General features: G+C 32.8%; 1 protein-coding gene and 1 pseudogene across 1 annotated transcript; one reads left to right on the plus strand and one right to left on the minus strand.

Annotated features, from left to right (window-relative positions):
* Positions 1-2,440: 2,440 nt before the first annotated feature.
* On the plus strand, positions 2,441-9,316 carry LOC114715419 (sulfite exporter TauE/SafE family protein 3). Its single transcript, XM_028900266.1, has 12 exons — positions 2,441-2,980; positions 3,090-3,249; positions 5,030-5,230; positions 5,609-5,670; positions 5,785-5,818; positions 6,031-6,140; positions 6,573-6,659; positions 6,755-6,805; positions 6,974-7,195; positions 8,178-8,271; positions 8,651-8,791; positions 8,896-9,316. Exons 1-12 carry the CDS (start codon positions 2,765-2,767, stop codon positions 8,979-8,981), a joined length of 1,464 nt encoding a protein of 487 aa, XP_028756099.1. The 5' UTR covers positions 2,441-2,764; the 3' UTR covers positions 8,982-9,316.
* A 3,472-nt stretch (positions 9,317-12,788) lies between these two features.
* LOC114715443 (uncharacterized) lies at positions 12,789-14,626 on the minus strand (annotated as a pseudogene).
* Between the last annotated feature and the right edge of the window lie 1,369 nt (positions 14,627-15,995).

Here is a 15,995-nt window from a genome sequence, read left to right on the forward strand (position 1 = left end):
GTTTTTGATTAATGTACATGATTAATAAGAGTATTTTAACAAAGACAATATTTATTTGTTATAAATAATTAATTTAATTAATTTTTTAATATTCACAAATCAGTTGATTATCTAGCTCTTATATTAAGAATTACAGGTAGTATTAAATACTTTTAGGACGCTGAACACATATATGAAAATAGTTTAGAATGCCGGATATATATATTTACTCTTATTATTATCATAACTATTGGTAATTGTTTATTGAGGGTGAATTTAATTTTGCCCATGGAAAAATAAATGTAATATTTTAGGATTAAATCACGTTCGCAGACTGAAATATTTTTTTAGAAAAATGACCAAAATAGAAAAATTATAAATAGAGACCCATGATAACATTAGTATGGGTTTTGATAATAATCTTATGGGTTTCGACAACAATTTTTATAAATAGGTCTCTCTGTGCAATTTTTCTATTTCAGTGGTCTTTTTTTGTCATTTTTCCTATGTTTTTCAGTGACTGCTTCAGTTTGAATTAATTTTTGATGTAATTTTGTTCCTAAAATATTTTTCTGAATAGCAACAAATACTTTAAAATTAGAATATCAAATACTACTGAAAATTATTGTAACATATTAGGTGTTACTCAATAAACACATACTGAATACTTCAGCTTTACATTTTATCTCTGCAGATCTTATAATACGTGACTCTTTCTCTCTCTAACTCAATTTAGGACCGGTTTGAAATAGCTTATAAATAATTTTTTAATAATTCTTCCGATTCAAAATATAAGCTAAACTTTCTTAAAAGGATTGGTTTTTTTATTTATAAAATAACATTCACTTTTGTTCAAGCATTTAATAATTTTTTTTTCAATTTTACCCCCTATATTCTCTCTCATCTTTAATTCATTTATTACTTTTTTTACTTATTCTCTTCATTAATAAAGGTATATTAGGAAAAACAAATATATACCTTACACATTTATTGTTTTAAATTTATTTTAATTAGTTTTTTGATAAACACAATAGATAAAGTTTAACTTATATTTTAAACCGGAGGCAGTAGTGATTTATAGAATATAAGATAAGTATGTAAAAAGAATTTCATCTCGATTTATATAAAATGTGTTTATAGGATATTTTTACCATTCTGTCATGAGCCTTAATTGTTCCTTGTCAGCTTTCAGGGCACCACGCCACCACGTGGGTGTTCAGATTTGAAATTGGACTGGTCACGCTCTTTCCCCGTTCAATAAAAGTTCCAGCCCTTTCTGGTCTCTTATTTTGTTTTTTTTAATATTATGGGCTAAAATTAAACGTACGTTTAATCGTTTATATTTATATAAATTTTCATTTTAATCCTTAAATTTATAAGATATAGTTTTAGTCTTCCAAATTTGGCACCGTTAGTTTTATTTCAACAGAAAATGTTGATTAATCAAACTTAAGTGATTAATGTATAATTAAATGTTGACAAAGTATCCGCAAAAGATAGAGTTGTTTTGATTTTTTTTTTATAAATTTACATGACTTCAAATATAACAATATCACATCATAAAGGTTAAGATGCAAGTAAGTTTTTTCAGCGTTTTAGTTTATAGCCATCACTTAAATTTGATGAGTCAGCATTTTTAATTAGATGAAACTAACGATATTAAAATTAAAGTACCAAAAACATATTATATAAATTTAAGAAATTAGAATAAAATTTTACGCAAACATAACATACAGAGCTTATGCTTTAACATAAATTGTGAATATGTAACATGAATAAGTTGTGAATAAAATAATTCATTTTAAGTTATACATAAATTGAAGAAACCTTCTTTTTATTATTGGAGCTAATGTTGGTCCTATATCTAAGATCTATTTAATATGCTTAATACTTTTTTTTTTCCAAACTAACTCTATTAATATTCTCTAATAATAATCAAGTAAGAGAAGGGGGAAAGGAATTAAAAAAGATTATTAGAGTGTTTTACAAAAAAAAAATCATATTAACCAATATAACTAACACGCTTAATCTATTTAAATTAGTTAATTGAGTTTTATACGAAGGAAATGAGAAGTATTATTTATAAATTATGAATAATATAGCTTGTTATATGTTTATATTTTATGCCGATGTTTCAAAACCATAGAAGAAGATTAAAAGAACAAATTCTGGGTTTTCAATGGCCGACAAGTGTGGGGACTGCCGAAAGCAGAGACGAAGCAGGAAATCCATCACATGAAAATGATGGCACACAAGAAGAGAGATATATTAAGGAGGAGGAAGAAGAAGAAGAAGGACTGGTAGAGTTTGAGCTGGTAGTTATATCTTACAGCCATAGTCAAGAACCTCCGTTTTATTATCTTAGCCCCTTGAGATTTTTTGCAGCTCTCTCTTGCTTCTTTAAAATATATATATATATATATATATATATATTGGAATTGAGAGATAACTAGAATTAAGGCGTTGTACACCACATGTACCGCCAAAAACAAGCATTTAAATGAGAAAGGAGTGTTACTACTTACAAAAATTTGAGAGAGAGGGGAGGGCAAAATCACAGTCTGAGTTTTCTACTTCTAAACCAACCTCTCTACTTGAAGAACTTGCAGAGCTGTCTAGTTTGTTTGAGTGTGCCAATGGGTTCGAAGTTATAAAGCCTACGATCAAAACAAAATTTTGGTTTGATCAAGTCCGCCAAAAAGCTTTCTCCTTTTCTGTTCTTTCTGGGGTTTTAAGAACCTGCAGAAACCGAAAGAAAAACAGAAGGGATAGAAGCTAGCACAAAATGGCTGACAATACATCAAACAGGTGGACTACAAGGTTGATACTGATTCTGGTTTTAGTCTCAAGCTCCATTTCAGCTCATCAAAACCGAACCCAGATAGCAAGTTCATCAAGCAATGACATAAACGAGGTTGAAGCTAAGTTTCTTGAGAAAGTATTCAACTTGATGAGACCCTCATCGTCACCAAGCAGGTTGGGATACCATCACATATGGCCTGTAAGTATATATATGCTCGGAGATTTCTGATTTTCATTTCAGTTGTGCTTGATATGATTCGATTTCAAATGTACGTTGAAGAAGAAAAGATTGTGTATGGTTTCTGCAGAAAATGAAATTTGGATGGAGGATTGTGGTGGGAACCACAATAGGATTCCTTGGAGCGGCGTTTGGGACGGTGGGTGGAATTGGTGGGGGAGGCATATTTGTGCCAATGCTTAAATTGATTATTGGATTTGATGGAAAATCAGCTACAGCTATCTCTAAATGTAAGATCCAGACATTTATTTTATTTAATGCTTCTGCACTTTTTACGGAACCTGGCCTATCCACACTCTAATTTCCGTCTTCCGGTGGTTCATCACTTCTTGTTTTTATTTTTTATACGCCTTCTCTTGTATGTATTCTAGCATTTACACCACAGGTTACATGATATGTGTGTGTGTGGATAAACATACTTTGCTAGTCCTATTCACGGGTCATTTTCAATATCTTCTATATAGACTAAGAAAAACCTTAAATTTTATTAATTTTTATTTAAAATTTAATAATTTTTTAATTTTATTCATATTTAATATATATTATATCTTATGTAAACAAAGTTATATATAGCAATAAACGAAGGGTAAAATTGTATATATATAAAAAAAATTTCTCATTGTCCTATAAATAGGATAAAAAAATGTATTTTCTCTCTACCCTATAAATAGGACTAGAGAAGTATGTGATAAAAAATACTTTTCCGAGACTATTTATTAGTCTTAATTTAATTTTTTATTTTCTCCTAAATATATATCATGTTCGAAATTTCAATGCATGATATTACTTATTTTCAAGGAAGAATTATAATTAGGTCCCATCCAAGAAAATTAAATACAAAAAGGTCTCTTGAAATCATAAAATTATTCTGAAATCTTAAGAGACTTTTTTACAATAAATTTTATTTGTTTAATTACCAAATTTTTTTTTTAAGTTTGCATTGACAACTGAAAGAGTAGTGGTTGACAACTTAGGGTTCAAGGATTGACAACTATCACGGCTGGTTTGACAATACATTTTCTCAGCATATCACACCATAAGTTGTCAAACCAACCGCGATAGTTGTCAATTTTTGCACCTTAAGTTGTCAACCACTGCTCTTTCAGTTGTCATTGCAAACTTAAAAAAAAAAGGATAATTTGGTAATTAAACAAATAAAATTTATTGCAAATAAGTCCATTGGGACTTCAGAATAATTGTATAATTTCAAAGGACTTTTTTGTATTTAATTTTCTTGGGTGGGACCTAATTACAATTTTTTCTATTTTTAATAATATACTCCTGCTACTGCACTGCAAAGGCAGTTAGGATTTGAAATATTGGAACATTAAATAGAGGGCAAAATTGAAACAGAAAAAATAATTACTATTACGTATTATACATAGATCTTTTTGTTTTTTTTTTGGCCAAACTATTACGTATTATACATAGATCTTGATTTCTCCTTTATCTATGCGCTCTTCCCCCATGAGGAAAGGCAAATAGGCACGGAAAAGTATTATTCTTTGGGGGAAAAAATAAGGCATTTTAATTCCACGATCTTAGAATAAGACACTTACAATTATAAATGAAAATAAGAATAATTTCTAGATGCATTCAATAGTTGAATATAATGGTTTCTTAACTAAGCAAAATTATATTTTCGTTTGAGTTTTCTTTTCTTTTTTTGAAAAATGAATTTTCCTTTGTTACAATAATAAGTTCATTATACATATATAAATATAGGAAGAAATCATTTGAGTATGTTTGGGAGATAATTTCCACATGAGAATTTTTTTTTAAATTTTTATTGAAGTATTTTATTATCTTTTTTCTCGTTGTGAGAGATATTTAAATTACCAAACAATCCCTTTATATTTTTCGTAAAATGGAAAGATGCAATGTATTGATTTTTTTTTTACAAGAAAAATTGTTTATGGAAATAAAGGTGGTACGAGGTGGGTTTTGGTTTTTGATGTAATTAATAATGTATAAGGAATTGTGTAATTTGTGTGTAATATTATATTGCAGGCATGGTAACAGGAGGAGCAGGCGCAACAGTGGTATACAATCTAAATCGAAGACATCCAACAATGGAGCTTCCTTTGATAGACTATGATTTGGCTCTTCTCATTCAGCCAATGTTGGTGCTCGGAATCAGTATTGGAGTCATTTTGAACGTCGTTTTGGCTGATTGGATGGTTACTCTTTTGTTAATTGTCGTTTTCCTTGGTATATCTAAATCTCAACCAGCCCTGCAATAATCTACTTTTGATACTTAATATAAAAGCTAGATAATTAATTTATGAATATTTAAAAAATTAATTAAATATTAGTTATTTGTAATCATGTTGTTTTTCTTAAAATATTCTTATTAATTATGTGTATTAAAATGAAAATTGCTCTTTAACATATGCAATCACCATGCGGATTATTTTGAACAAAAATGAGTAATTATGAGAGGCAAAATGAATATTAGGGTTTTATATTTAGAATCAAATTAAATCTCTAATTGGCTCTTATATTTAGCACCAAAGATAGTATATAATTATATGCATCATGTTTTTAATTAATTGCCATTCACGTGTCTGGGTTCGTTTCATTCAACAGTCGTTTCAACTAAGGCTTTCTCAAGGGGCGTTGAGACCTGGAAAAAAGAGACCATTCTTAAGGTTACTCTCTTCGTCCTCTTTCGAACTGATCATACATTGTTCATGTGCGATGTTCTTAATCTTCTCATGTTTTGGAACTTCATTTTGATGCCTTATTCCTTATTATGATTTCAGGAGACTGCTGCTAGACAGGCTCCACCATTGATTGGTAATTAAGAAATGATCAGATATAAACTCATCTATGATTTTACTAGCTCCGGTAATAAATATATAAAATCCACCACTTTATATATATATAGTGGATGTTATATTTAGTACAGGAGGTAATAATATTACACAATAGATAAATGCATGAAAGTCATTAACTATGTATATTAAATGGAATAATGAGGTTAAATAAATTTGACTTGTGATCGCTAGATAGTATTGAGAGGAATGAAGAAGAGGCCGGAGGATACGAGGCTCTGCCACCAGGTCCAAGCGACGGCAATCGCAGAGAAGCCACAGATCAACAACCAAAGAAAGAAAAGGTCAGAAGCTAGAGATCAGTATATCATCGTCTATTGCTTTAGTATTACTGCCTCCGGTACTTGTGATAAGAGCTAGATAACTAATAAAAAAAATTAGCTAAATTAGTTATTTATAATATTGTCTTGCCTGAAATATCTTTATATAGATATATCATTTGTGTACCTTGAAATTATCTTTTCATAAAAACTTCTTATCATGCATGATCACAGATTACTTGGGGACAAAATAGATAGATACTGGAAAAAAAATAGATTGAGATTTTATATTTAGAACCAAATTGAATTTTCAACTAGTTCTTATATTAACAACAAGAGATAATATATATTATATATATATGTATACCCCGATGAAGCAATTAGTATTAATTGTTTAGTTCGAGAGAATGTCGATATAAATGTACGTAGACGTATTAATGGTTTAATTTCATGCAGGTTTCTCTTATAGAGAACGTTCGATGGAAGGAACTAGGGCTTCTTTTCACTGTTTGGTTCATCATACTCGCCATACAAATTGCAAAAGTCGATACCCTTCAACCTCATATATATATATATATAGTTCCCATGCATTTTGGTTCCATGCATGCTAACCAACATAACTTATGGTTTTGCAACAGAGTTGCACAGTAACGTGTTCAGTAGCATATTGGGTATTGAATCTGCTACAGGTACGTGTATAAGATTTAGTTTGTAGTGTAATTTAGAGTCGAATGTAGTAGCTAGCTAGTCTATTTTGAATTAGGAGAGCTTGACAGCCATTGCTGCCCTAGCTACTTGACTCGAATTGGATTAGTTGGAATCTAATATGAGTTTTTTGGGGAGTGAATAATGATCAGATACCAGTGACAGTGGGAGTGACATCATACCAAGCAGTGATGTTGTATCAAGGGAGGAGACGGATGGCATCAATGGAAGGACCACGGCCAAAATGGAAAGTGAATCAATTAATCGTGTATTGTGCCAGTGGCCTAGCTGCTGGTATTGTTGGTGGCTTGCTTGGCCTTGGTGGTGGCTTCATCCTAGGTCCCCTTTTCCTTGAGCTGGGAATCCCTCCTGAGGTATATACTCTCTTTGGTTATAGATGTATAAGAATGCGCAGAGAGATTTGATTTCGTCCTAAATAATACTACTTTCGGTTCTTAATATAAGAACACGTTTGACTTTTATTTTGGTCTTAAATATAAGATCCTAATTCACTTTGTCTCTTATGTTTATCCTTTTTTCCCCCTAAGATGGTCCTTATAATAATAGTAGTTCTAGTTAATACAATTAATTAGCAAAGGTATTTTAGGAACAACAATACCTAATTATTACAAATAACTAACTTAGCAAACTTTCTTAATCTACTTAAATTAGTTAACTAGCTCTTATATTAAGGACCGGAGGTAGTATAATATATCGATCCACTTTATTTTTTAAATTTATATTTCTCCGATCCTTAATATAAGATCCATTTAACTAATTTGATTAGATTAAGAAAGTTAGGTAAGTTAATTAATTATAAGAAATGTGACACGTTTTTCCTAAAATACCATAATCATTTTTCTTAATACCCCCTTTTTCTCTTTTACTTGATTATGGTTGAGGAAGTGTCTATAGGGGTAATTTAGAAAAAAATTGATAAATATGAGAAATATGTCTTATATTTAGGACCAAAACCAACTCAACAATTATGTCATATATTAAGGACCAGAGGAGTAATTTTTTGGGATCACAATAAGATTCTAAGAAAAGAATGTAATTACTAAAAAGTCTCGTAACAAGTTTTAATACAGGAAATTATAACAAGGTATATGCTACTCTTTTGTCATTGGCATTTTTAGTGCTTATATTCTTTTCTTATGACTTGAGAATGATTTTCTCTCATTTTTCTTTAAACTTTTCTTTTGATTGCGCCTATTAAGAGAAATTTACATTAATAAAGTAATTCCCAATACAAACAATTAAAAGGCATATTTTAGAGAAATTAACATTTTTTTAACAATTAACTGATTTAATTTAATTATATACATCTTTTTGATGTCCTATACTTATATGCAGGTGTCAAGTGCCACATCGACTTTTGCCATGGCATTTTCTGCATCAATGTCGGTGGTGGAATATTACCTTCTGAAACGATTTCCAATTCCTTACAGTAAGTATATAAATTTAACAAAGATTACTGATAATTATTTTCGCTGCTTATATACTACCTCTGGTCTTAATTATAAGACCTAGTTGACTTATTTGAGGAGATTAAGGAAGTAAGTTAAGTTAATTATTTATAATAAATAAGTGTTGTCATTCCTAAAATATCCTTGCTAATTAAGTGTATTAGCTAGAACTATCATTATTAGAAGGACTATCTTGGAAAAAAATGCATAAATATGAGAGAAAAGATAGATTAGGGTCTTATAATTAGGACCAAATAAAAAGTCAAATGGGGTCTTATATTAAGGACTGGAGGTAGTATATTATAGTAATCTATTTTTATATGTGTACTCTTGAAAAAAAAAAACCAAAACTTTTTGCAGCACTTTATTTTGCGGGAGTAGCCGTTATAGCCGCAGTTTCAGGACAATATTTGGTGAAGAAGCTGGTAGCCATAATAGGCAGAGCTTCTTTGATCATTTTCATTTTAGCCTCCACGGTTTTTGTGAGTGCAATATTACTAGGCAAGTATCCTTATTAATTAATAATTATTATTTAAATACTATCAAATTCTTATTAATTAATTCGTATTATGTCTTGCTTTCTTTTTTAATGTAATTATTTGCAGGTGGCGTGGGCATAGCAGAAATGGTGGAGCAGATTGAAAAGAAAGAGTACATGGGTTTTGAAAATCTCTGCGCCTCCACCGGCTAAAATTTAAATATAATGACAAAACCATCTAGAAAATCAAACAACTTAACATAATTTATCAGGTACTTCTATCAGGAAATAAAATTGGCACCTTTTTTGGCCAACAAAAAGAAACTTGGTACCTTTGTTATTTATCTCTGCTTTTTTTTCCCCCAACTCAAGGTATATTTAGATCAGGAGTATTAAGATGAAAGTCATCTTAATAAATATGCTTCCCGAAATTTAAATTTGTATTCTTCTTATAGAAATAAGGCTACCGACAATCTCAATCAACAACTTGTTGATTTTATTATGTATTTTAAGGTAATATAATGATTAGTCCTTACGATTTATATTAATTTTGATTCTGATCTTTTAAATTTGAAACTCTTGATTTTAGTCTTTTAAGTTTACTCCGTTTAAAAAGTTGATTGTTGTATTTTTAGAAAGACTCGTCAAACATGCATATGTGTTATTAACACCGTTAAAACTACTGAGGTGGATGCTGACTGAACTATATGACATGGCTTTAGGGGGGGGGGGAAGCTCTCAATTTGCCCTTCCTAGTCGACCACGTCGTTGCTTCTCCTATGAAGACGACTCAGCTTAAACTTAAACTCAAACAATGAAGAAGAATGGTTCTCTCCTCTCTCCTCCTCTCATGGTCGACGTCACTGGTTCACCAGCGAAGATGATGATGAACAGTGTTCCTCTTTGTTGTTTGGAACCTATGGTGCTTGTATATGCTGACAACACCTTCGCCGATCTTCTATTCACGTGATTGCACCTCCACCCTTCCACTTATTGTGAAACTCAACTAAAGATAGAAGAAGGACCCAACTCCAACACTTCTGTATGTGAGGAATGAAATAAAAAAGTGACAGACAAAGGACCATACGTTTGTCATGAGTGTGAGGAGGACCTGCCCTGTTTGTAATAGGAAAACAAAGTAGACCAAAGTGCCCATTAACAACATAAGGGCTACCACTAATAATCTAGAGTACTATTCCAATCTCCCAGGCCTTCAATAATCAATTATATATTTCTTGGAATCCTCCTTGTATATATAATTTTATACTATATGGCTGTGGAATCTCTGTAATTTTCATCGAATCAATATGCATATAGCGAAAGTACTCAATGGGGGACCTGAGCTTGCTTTTTTGACATTCTGGAAGTAAAAAACAAAGAGCTGAAACAAGAAACACACAAAAAATTAAGTTCCAGTAGCTACTTGCATGATGTACTTCACAGCCTCTGGACCAAGAATCTGGAGGCCATAGCAGTTTGATAAGGCGGCCTTAGCTAGGCAGTCTGCTATTCCATTATCATCCCTGTCAAGATAGACCAGAGCCACGTGCCAACTTCGATTCATCACGCTTCTGACTTCTTTGATTTGTTGAGAATCCTCATGTAGATCCGGTAGTTCATTTTGTATCAGGTGCAAAGCTTCTTGCGAATACACACCCGAGGAGGATGTTCTTACAACCACCATCCCAAGCACGTTTAAGGCCCATGAGACAGCCCCAAATTTCTGCAGATAGCGAGTCGCCCGTATGACATCTGAGCTAGAAGCCTTTCGTGACTAACCCATTAATATCTTTGAGAACACCTCCACAAGCACAAACTTCACAGTCATCAGAAGAAAACCTTCTAGGACTGTCACGATTCTTAGTTTTTGACAGATTAGTTCCTGCCAATTTGGCATGTGCGCTTCCCATACCACGCAAAATTTGAATGCTGGAGATGTCAGCACAAGAATTATTGTGTACCCGATCATTTCGATCTCGCTAGATAAGCCAACAAATGATAACAAAGAGGCCTTTCCAGTACCCAGTTTGTTGACTCACCGAGCACTTCATATTCAGATGAAACCACTCAGTCAAAGAGCCTGAGAAAAACCTGTTGCAGTAAGACGGTTTTATTATATCTCTCCATAACTCCCTAGTCTCTTTGCAATCTCTTAGTGCATGAAGCGCAGTCCTCCTCAAACAGCTTGCATCTATCACAGTTGCCAGTAGGATGGAGATTCCTTCGTTGCTTCGTTTTGCTAGTTGTAAGTCTATCATGCAAGATGATCCTAGCAAATGTTTTGCACCGTTGGGGAGGACCTTGCTTTTAAGGGCGAGGAGAGGGCCATTTTTTCCTTCTTAAAAGCCATGTCATATTGACATATAGGCCGGTCAGTGTCCACCTCAGTATTTTTAACAGTGCTAGTAACGCATAAGCATATTTGACGCTGTTAAATCTAAGCCTAAGTCTTTTTTTTTTTATAAGTAAATTTTAGGAAAGGGGTCGGGCTCACCCACGATCCAAGGGCAGGGCTCCTAACGCTTGATCCACTGGGGCCTGTCCCTATGGGTACGGGAGCATGACAAGCAAGCCCTTTTTTTCTGGCCCAAAGGTAGGAATCACCCAGCTTCACTACGCTTGTGGAGATGCCTCCCCCAGCGCCGCGACTGGAGCCACAACAAAGTGGCATTCCCCAGGATCGAACCCCCTCCCTTTGGTGAGAGAGTCCGACCCCTTCACTAGCTGAATCTAAGCCTAAGTCTTTCTGAAAACGCAAGGACCAAGGACCATCGTTTTAAACAATGTAAATTTAAAGGACGAAAACCAAGAATTTCAAACTTTAGGGACCAAAATTAAAATAAATATAAACTATGAGGACTAATCATTATATTAAACCGTGTGTCATCCTTCGCATTCTAAGGGCAAATTGTGAAATTAATATATTGATGCTCAATTTCATGGGCGGCTCTGAGATCGGTACATACAGGTAATTCTTTTTTTGTTTTTTGGAGTAAACGTTGCCAATTTTTATTGGGCCGTCTGGGCCTAAAATCTTAGGTTTTTTCAGTGTTCTGTGTTTGTCATTTTGCAACGTTTACTCCAAAAAAAAAGGGAAAAAAAAATTCCAATCTAATTCGTTATGAAAAATCATTGGTCATTTTGCAGACTAATTTTTCCCCCTTGAGAGAATTTATTATTAGACAGGTTTTGATATATTGGATTATTTCGCAGATTATTAGGTTTCTTCTGATATGTCTAAATCATGAAGAAAATATTATAACATATTTTGAAATCGACTATCTAATTTTGTTTGAAATTATTGAGGAACATCTTCGACTAAAATATTAAGTCCCTAATTTTTTTCCATCAACGTTTACTTAACTGAAACTCTTGAAACAAAAGATTCATTAAAATTGTAACAAAAAAAAGGGACCCATTAAAAAAAATTCTCTCTCTACCGCTTGCTCCATTCTATATCTTCTATTTTTATTTTTATTTTTTTTATAAAAAGACAATTATATTAAAACAACATTTAAAGTACAATGTCCATAAGTCATGAGACTTGGTACAATTGACACTTGACACAATAGATACGAAGAAGTTAACGTAAATAATCTTTTTGAGTGGCCATGTGGTGGGATCGATCTTTTTTTTCCTCCGGGTAAATGATCTTCTCTTCTCTAAATTATTAAAGGTGGGTCTTTCATGGTCTGCCATTATATATATATACACACACACACACACACACGACCTCCTGTCTTTAATATAAGATCTTGTTTAAATGTTTGATTTTTATCTTGATCCTAAATATAAGATCCCAATCCACTTTGTCTTTCATATTTATGTATTTTTTTCCAATATAATTTTTCTAACAATAGTAATTCTAGCTAATACACTTGATTAGCAAGGATATTTTAGAAAAGACAAAACCTATTTATTACAAATAACTAACTTAATTTCTTTCCTTAATCTTTTTAAATTAGTCAACTATTCTTATAATTAGGATGAGAAATTTTGTGTGTGTATATAAACCAGACGTTAAAAGATCATTAAATGGCTTCTTCACCAGCAATCAAAATCACATACAGATCCAACATTTCATGCTTATGCGTATTTCACAATTTACAACCATAAATTAATTTGCACAAAAAGGCCCACAACTCACAACACAACACAAAAAGAAAACTCATTGATAGATGCAAGAACTCTTCTTGAACTTGAAGGGTTTGGATCTGGAAGAGTTGAGAACCAAAGGGCAAGTAATTTCCTTGTAGCGCTTTGCCCTCACAAGTTTGCCAACTACATTTCCTCTTGAACTCATCTCAAACTTCAGTGTGAGAGGAACAACAACCCTGTTTGGGACGGTGTAATAGTTGATCCAGCCCCGTATAGTGGAACCTTGTTTCCTTCCAAGTTCACTGATACAACTCTCTTACTTTTTCTGGGCTGATAATACTTCTTTAGCTGCATCCAAACACATCATGAACAATTAGATACATATATATATATATTGTGTGTTATATTAATTGCTTGAATTTGGTAAATCAGTAATAAATGATGATGTTACTCGCCTGACCAGATGCCACTGTGATATCAGAAAAGAGGAGATTGATGGGAGAGGAATGAACATGGATTCCAAAAAAAGTGGCAGGGTTATACACATTTATCCGCAATGATCCATTTATTGTGAGCAACTTTGTTGGTACTCCTGTGGAGTCTGAACCTTCCCCAACATACAGATTATGTACTGTCAAGCTCTGCAAAATAGTGTCACAGTGCATCCTAATATGATAAGGTTGCTATCCATAACCAGAAATCTGAGACTAACTAGTAACCGTACTTTGCTATCCATAACCAGAAATTCTGAGACTAACTAGTAACCGTACTTCCTTGTTTTCCCTTTCGTCCTTCTCCAAGACACCTTTAGTTACTTCAATAACTTTATCAACTTAGTTTATAGACAGTTTTAGTAAAAAGAGACAGTAAATTGTAACTATGAAAATGCAGAAAATCCACAGGAATCAGAAATTCTAGTGGTGAGATTGAAGGATATTGTTTTGAATTTAGACTGACCTTGACGGTAAACTCTGTCTTGAAAGGCCTGCTAGCACCCCAAATGATCAAGCAGAAGACAGTGAAGAGAGCAACGAAGCTGAACAGAGCAATCAGAGCCTGGACTCGTCTGGTGAAGGCCAATTCTTTGAGCTCATCATATTCACCTTCTTCCATAATCACATTACACTCAGGCCAGCCCTTGTCATTCCTCTTTCTGCTTCCTCCTTTTCTGCCTGAAGATGACCTGAAAATCCCAGAAAATCTGCTCGCAGACGAGTTCCTTGAATGCCTCCCAAAAGAAGGGTGTGAAGGAGACTCCATAGGGCTATTGGATATAGGAGTCGCTTGCATTGACGACGACTTGTCCCCATCGTGAGAGTCCCTTGACGGACTCTGCACGTAGTATACAGGTCGTTTGGGAGACCTTGAAGGTGAAGAAGATACTAAACTCGTAATATCTGATTCTGACTTCGCCGAAAGCATGATGATGATGGTGATAAAGAAGGGGATTTCAACCAAAACCCCAGTTAGTGAAAGACTATTTCCAGGAAAAGGAGCTAACTTTGACAATTACACGGACATTGAGTGGCACCTAGAAAATTTTTTCAACAGTTCTGAACAAAATGAATATAACCCAGAAAGCAAAACCCAGAAAGTTCTGTGCTTTTTACTCTCTCTGTGTCACTGTGTCAGTGTGCATGAGTGCATGGAATGAAGAAGTGAGAATGCCCAACGAAGAGGATAAAATGCTGCTGAAGAGTAAAGAAGGTAAGGGATGATGATTAGTGAGAGAGAGAAGTGACCAGAACCTCATAAACAGACAGAAACAGAGGAGGCTGGCTGGTGAGTGTCGGCAGCTTACTTTAGTTTGTTTAATATATGGAAAATGTGATCTAATCAGACTGTGGGTCACGGCATATTTGTCAGCGTCTATTTAATTCTGCTTGTTGCTACAACTTTAATTTTGAAGTGAGAAGCGTACGCAGTCTTAAGTCGAGGTATATCACTCCATCTTATATTTGAAAGAAAAAAAGAGCTTGAGTTTGGGTAATGTCTTTTTCTTTGGCTAAAACTTAATGCAGAAGATATGTAAATATTTTGAATGTTAATAATTGATGCATGATATAATCCCTTTAATTAAGAAATATGTGTAGAAAAGATCAACTTGACTACTCGCTACTTAATACAGACAACGTTAATAAATAAGAAAATCATAAATGTAACAAATTACATAATGCATAAGTCAATTAACTGATGTTGCATATTTGAAAAAGTTACAAGAATTAAGCATATTTTATGTCACGCTAAGAAGGGATTTAATGAAACATGGCACAAGAATGAACAGGATGTTTAAGAAATGGGACCAGCGTCATATAAATAAATTAAATTCTAAGGCCAGCCAACCTTCATAAAGTTAAAAAATATAGAATGGTCAAAATCATCATTTTGAAGTTTGAACCGAATTTAGCTAAATAAGCCTAACTCACGGTTTAATGGCATAAAATACTATTTCTCCGGTCCTAAATATAAAACCTTTATGTACACTAGTATAAGGGTCTTATATTTAAGACCGAAAGAGTATCTTATATATGGGAAGTCGTGAGTTTGATTATAATTGTAATATGTTGGCGTCTACTCTTTAAACCCAAACAAAAATTTTATTAAATAAAAAATTGACTAATTTTGCTAACGCTACCCGAAAAATAATAAATTGATTGGCAAGTTAAGCCTTTTGTGGTTAAAAATATGTCACCTATAGATTCCACTAATCATGTATTCGTTTTTTAATATATGATTTAATTATTGAGTTGATTTTAATCTTAAATGTAAGAGCTATTTTTTATATTTATAAATTTTTTTCAATTATCCTCATTAATACTTCCTCAATTATAATCAAGTGAGAGAGAGAGAAAGAGTATTAAGAAAAATAATTATAGTGTTTTGAAAAAAATATATTATGTTTCTTATAATTAACTAAATTATTTAATTCTTTTAATATAATCAGATTAGTTAGATATGTACAGAAGATAATAGAATAGCTTAGTGGCCAAAAACATAACCATGCAGTACGATCTAATCAAAAGGCCACTAAATGGTGTCCAACCAAGAACTACATATATAATAGTACGGACGGCAGATATGGGAATAACCCAATATGTCATAATTATTCATGGCCTTGTATCTTCAAAG

This window comes from Neltuma alba, unplaced genomic scaffold (assembly GCF_004799145.2).
Source record: "Neltuma alba isolate B1F8T4 unplaced genomic scaffold, ASM479914v2 tig00011591_pilon, whole genome shotgun sequence".
NCBI classification, from domain to species: Eukaryota; Viridiplantae; Streptophyta; class Magnoliopsida; order Fabales; family Fabaceae; genus Neltuma; species Neltuma alba.

Bases quoted from the DNA above. Each gene is read 5' to 3' on its own strand.
- LOC114715419 (XM_028900266.1), top strand. From the start codon at position 2,765: ATGGCTGACAATACATCAAACAGGTGGACTACAAGGTTGATACTGATT. The intron at 5,671-5,784 runs GTTACTCTCTTC...TTATGATTTCAG, and splicing joins AAAAAGAGACCATTCTTAAG to GAGACTGCTGCTAGACAGGC. The intron at 7,196-8,177 runs GTATATACTCTC...ACTTATATGCAG, and splicing joins AGCTGGGAATCCCTCCTGAG to GTGTCAAGTGCCACATCGAC.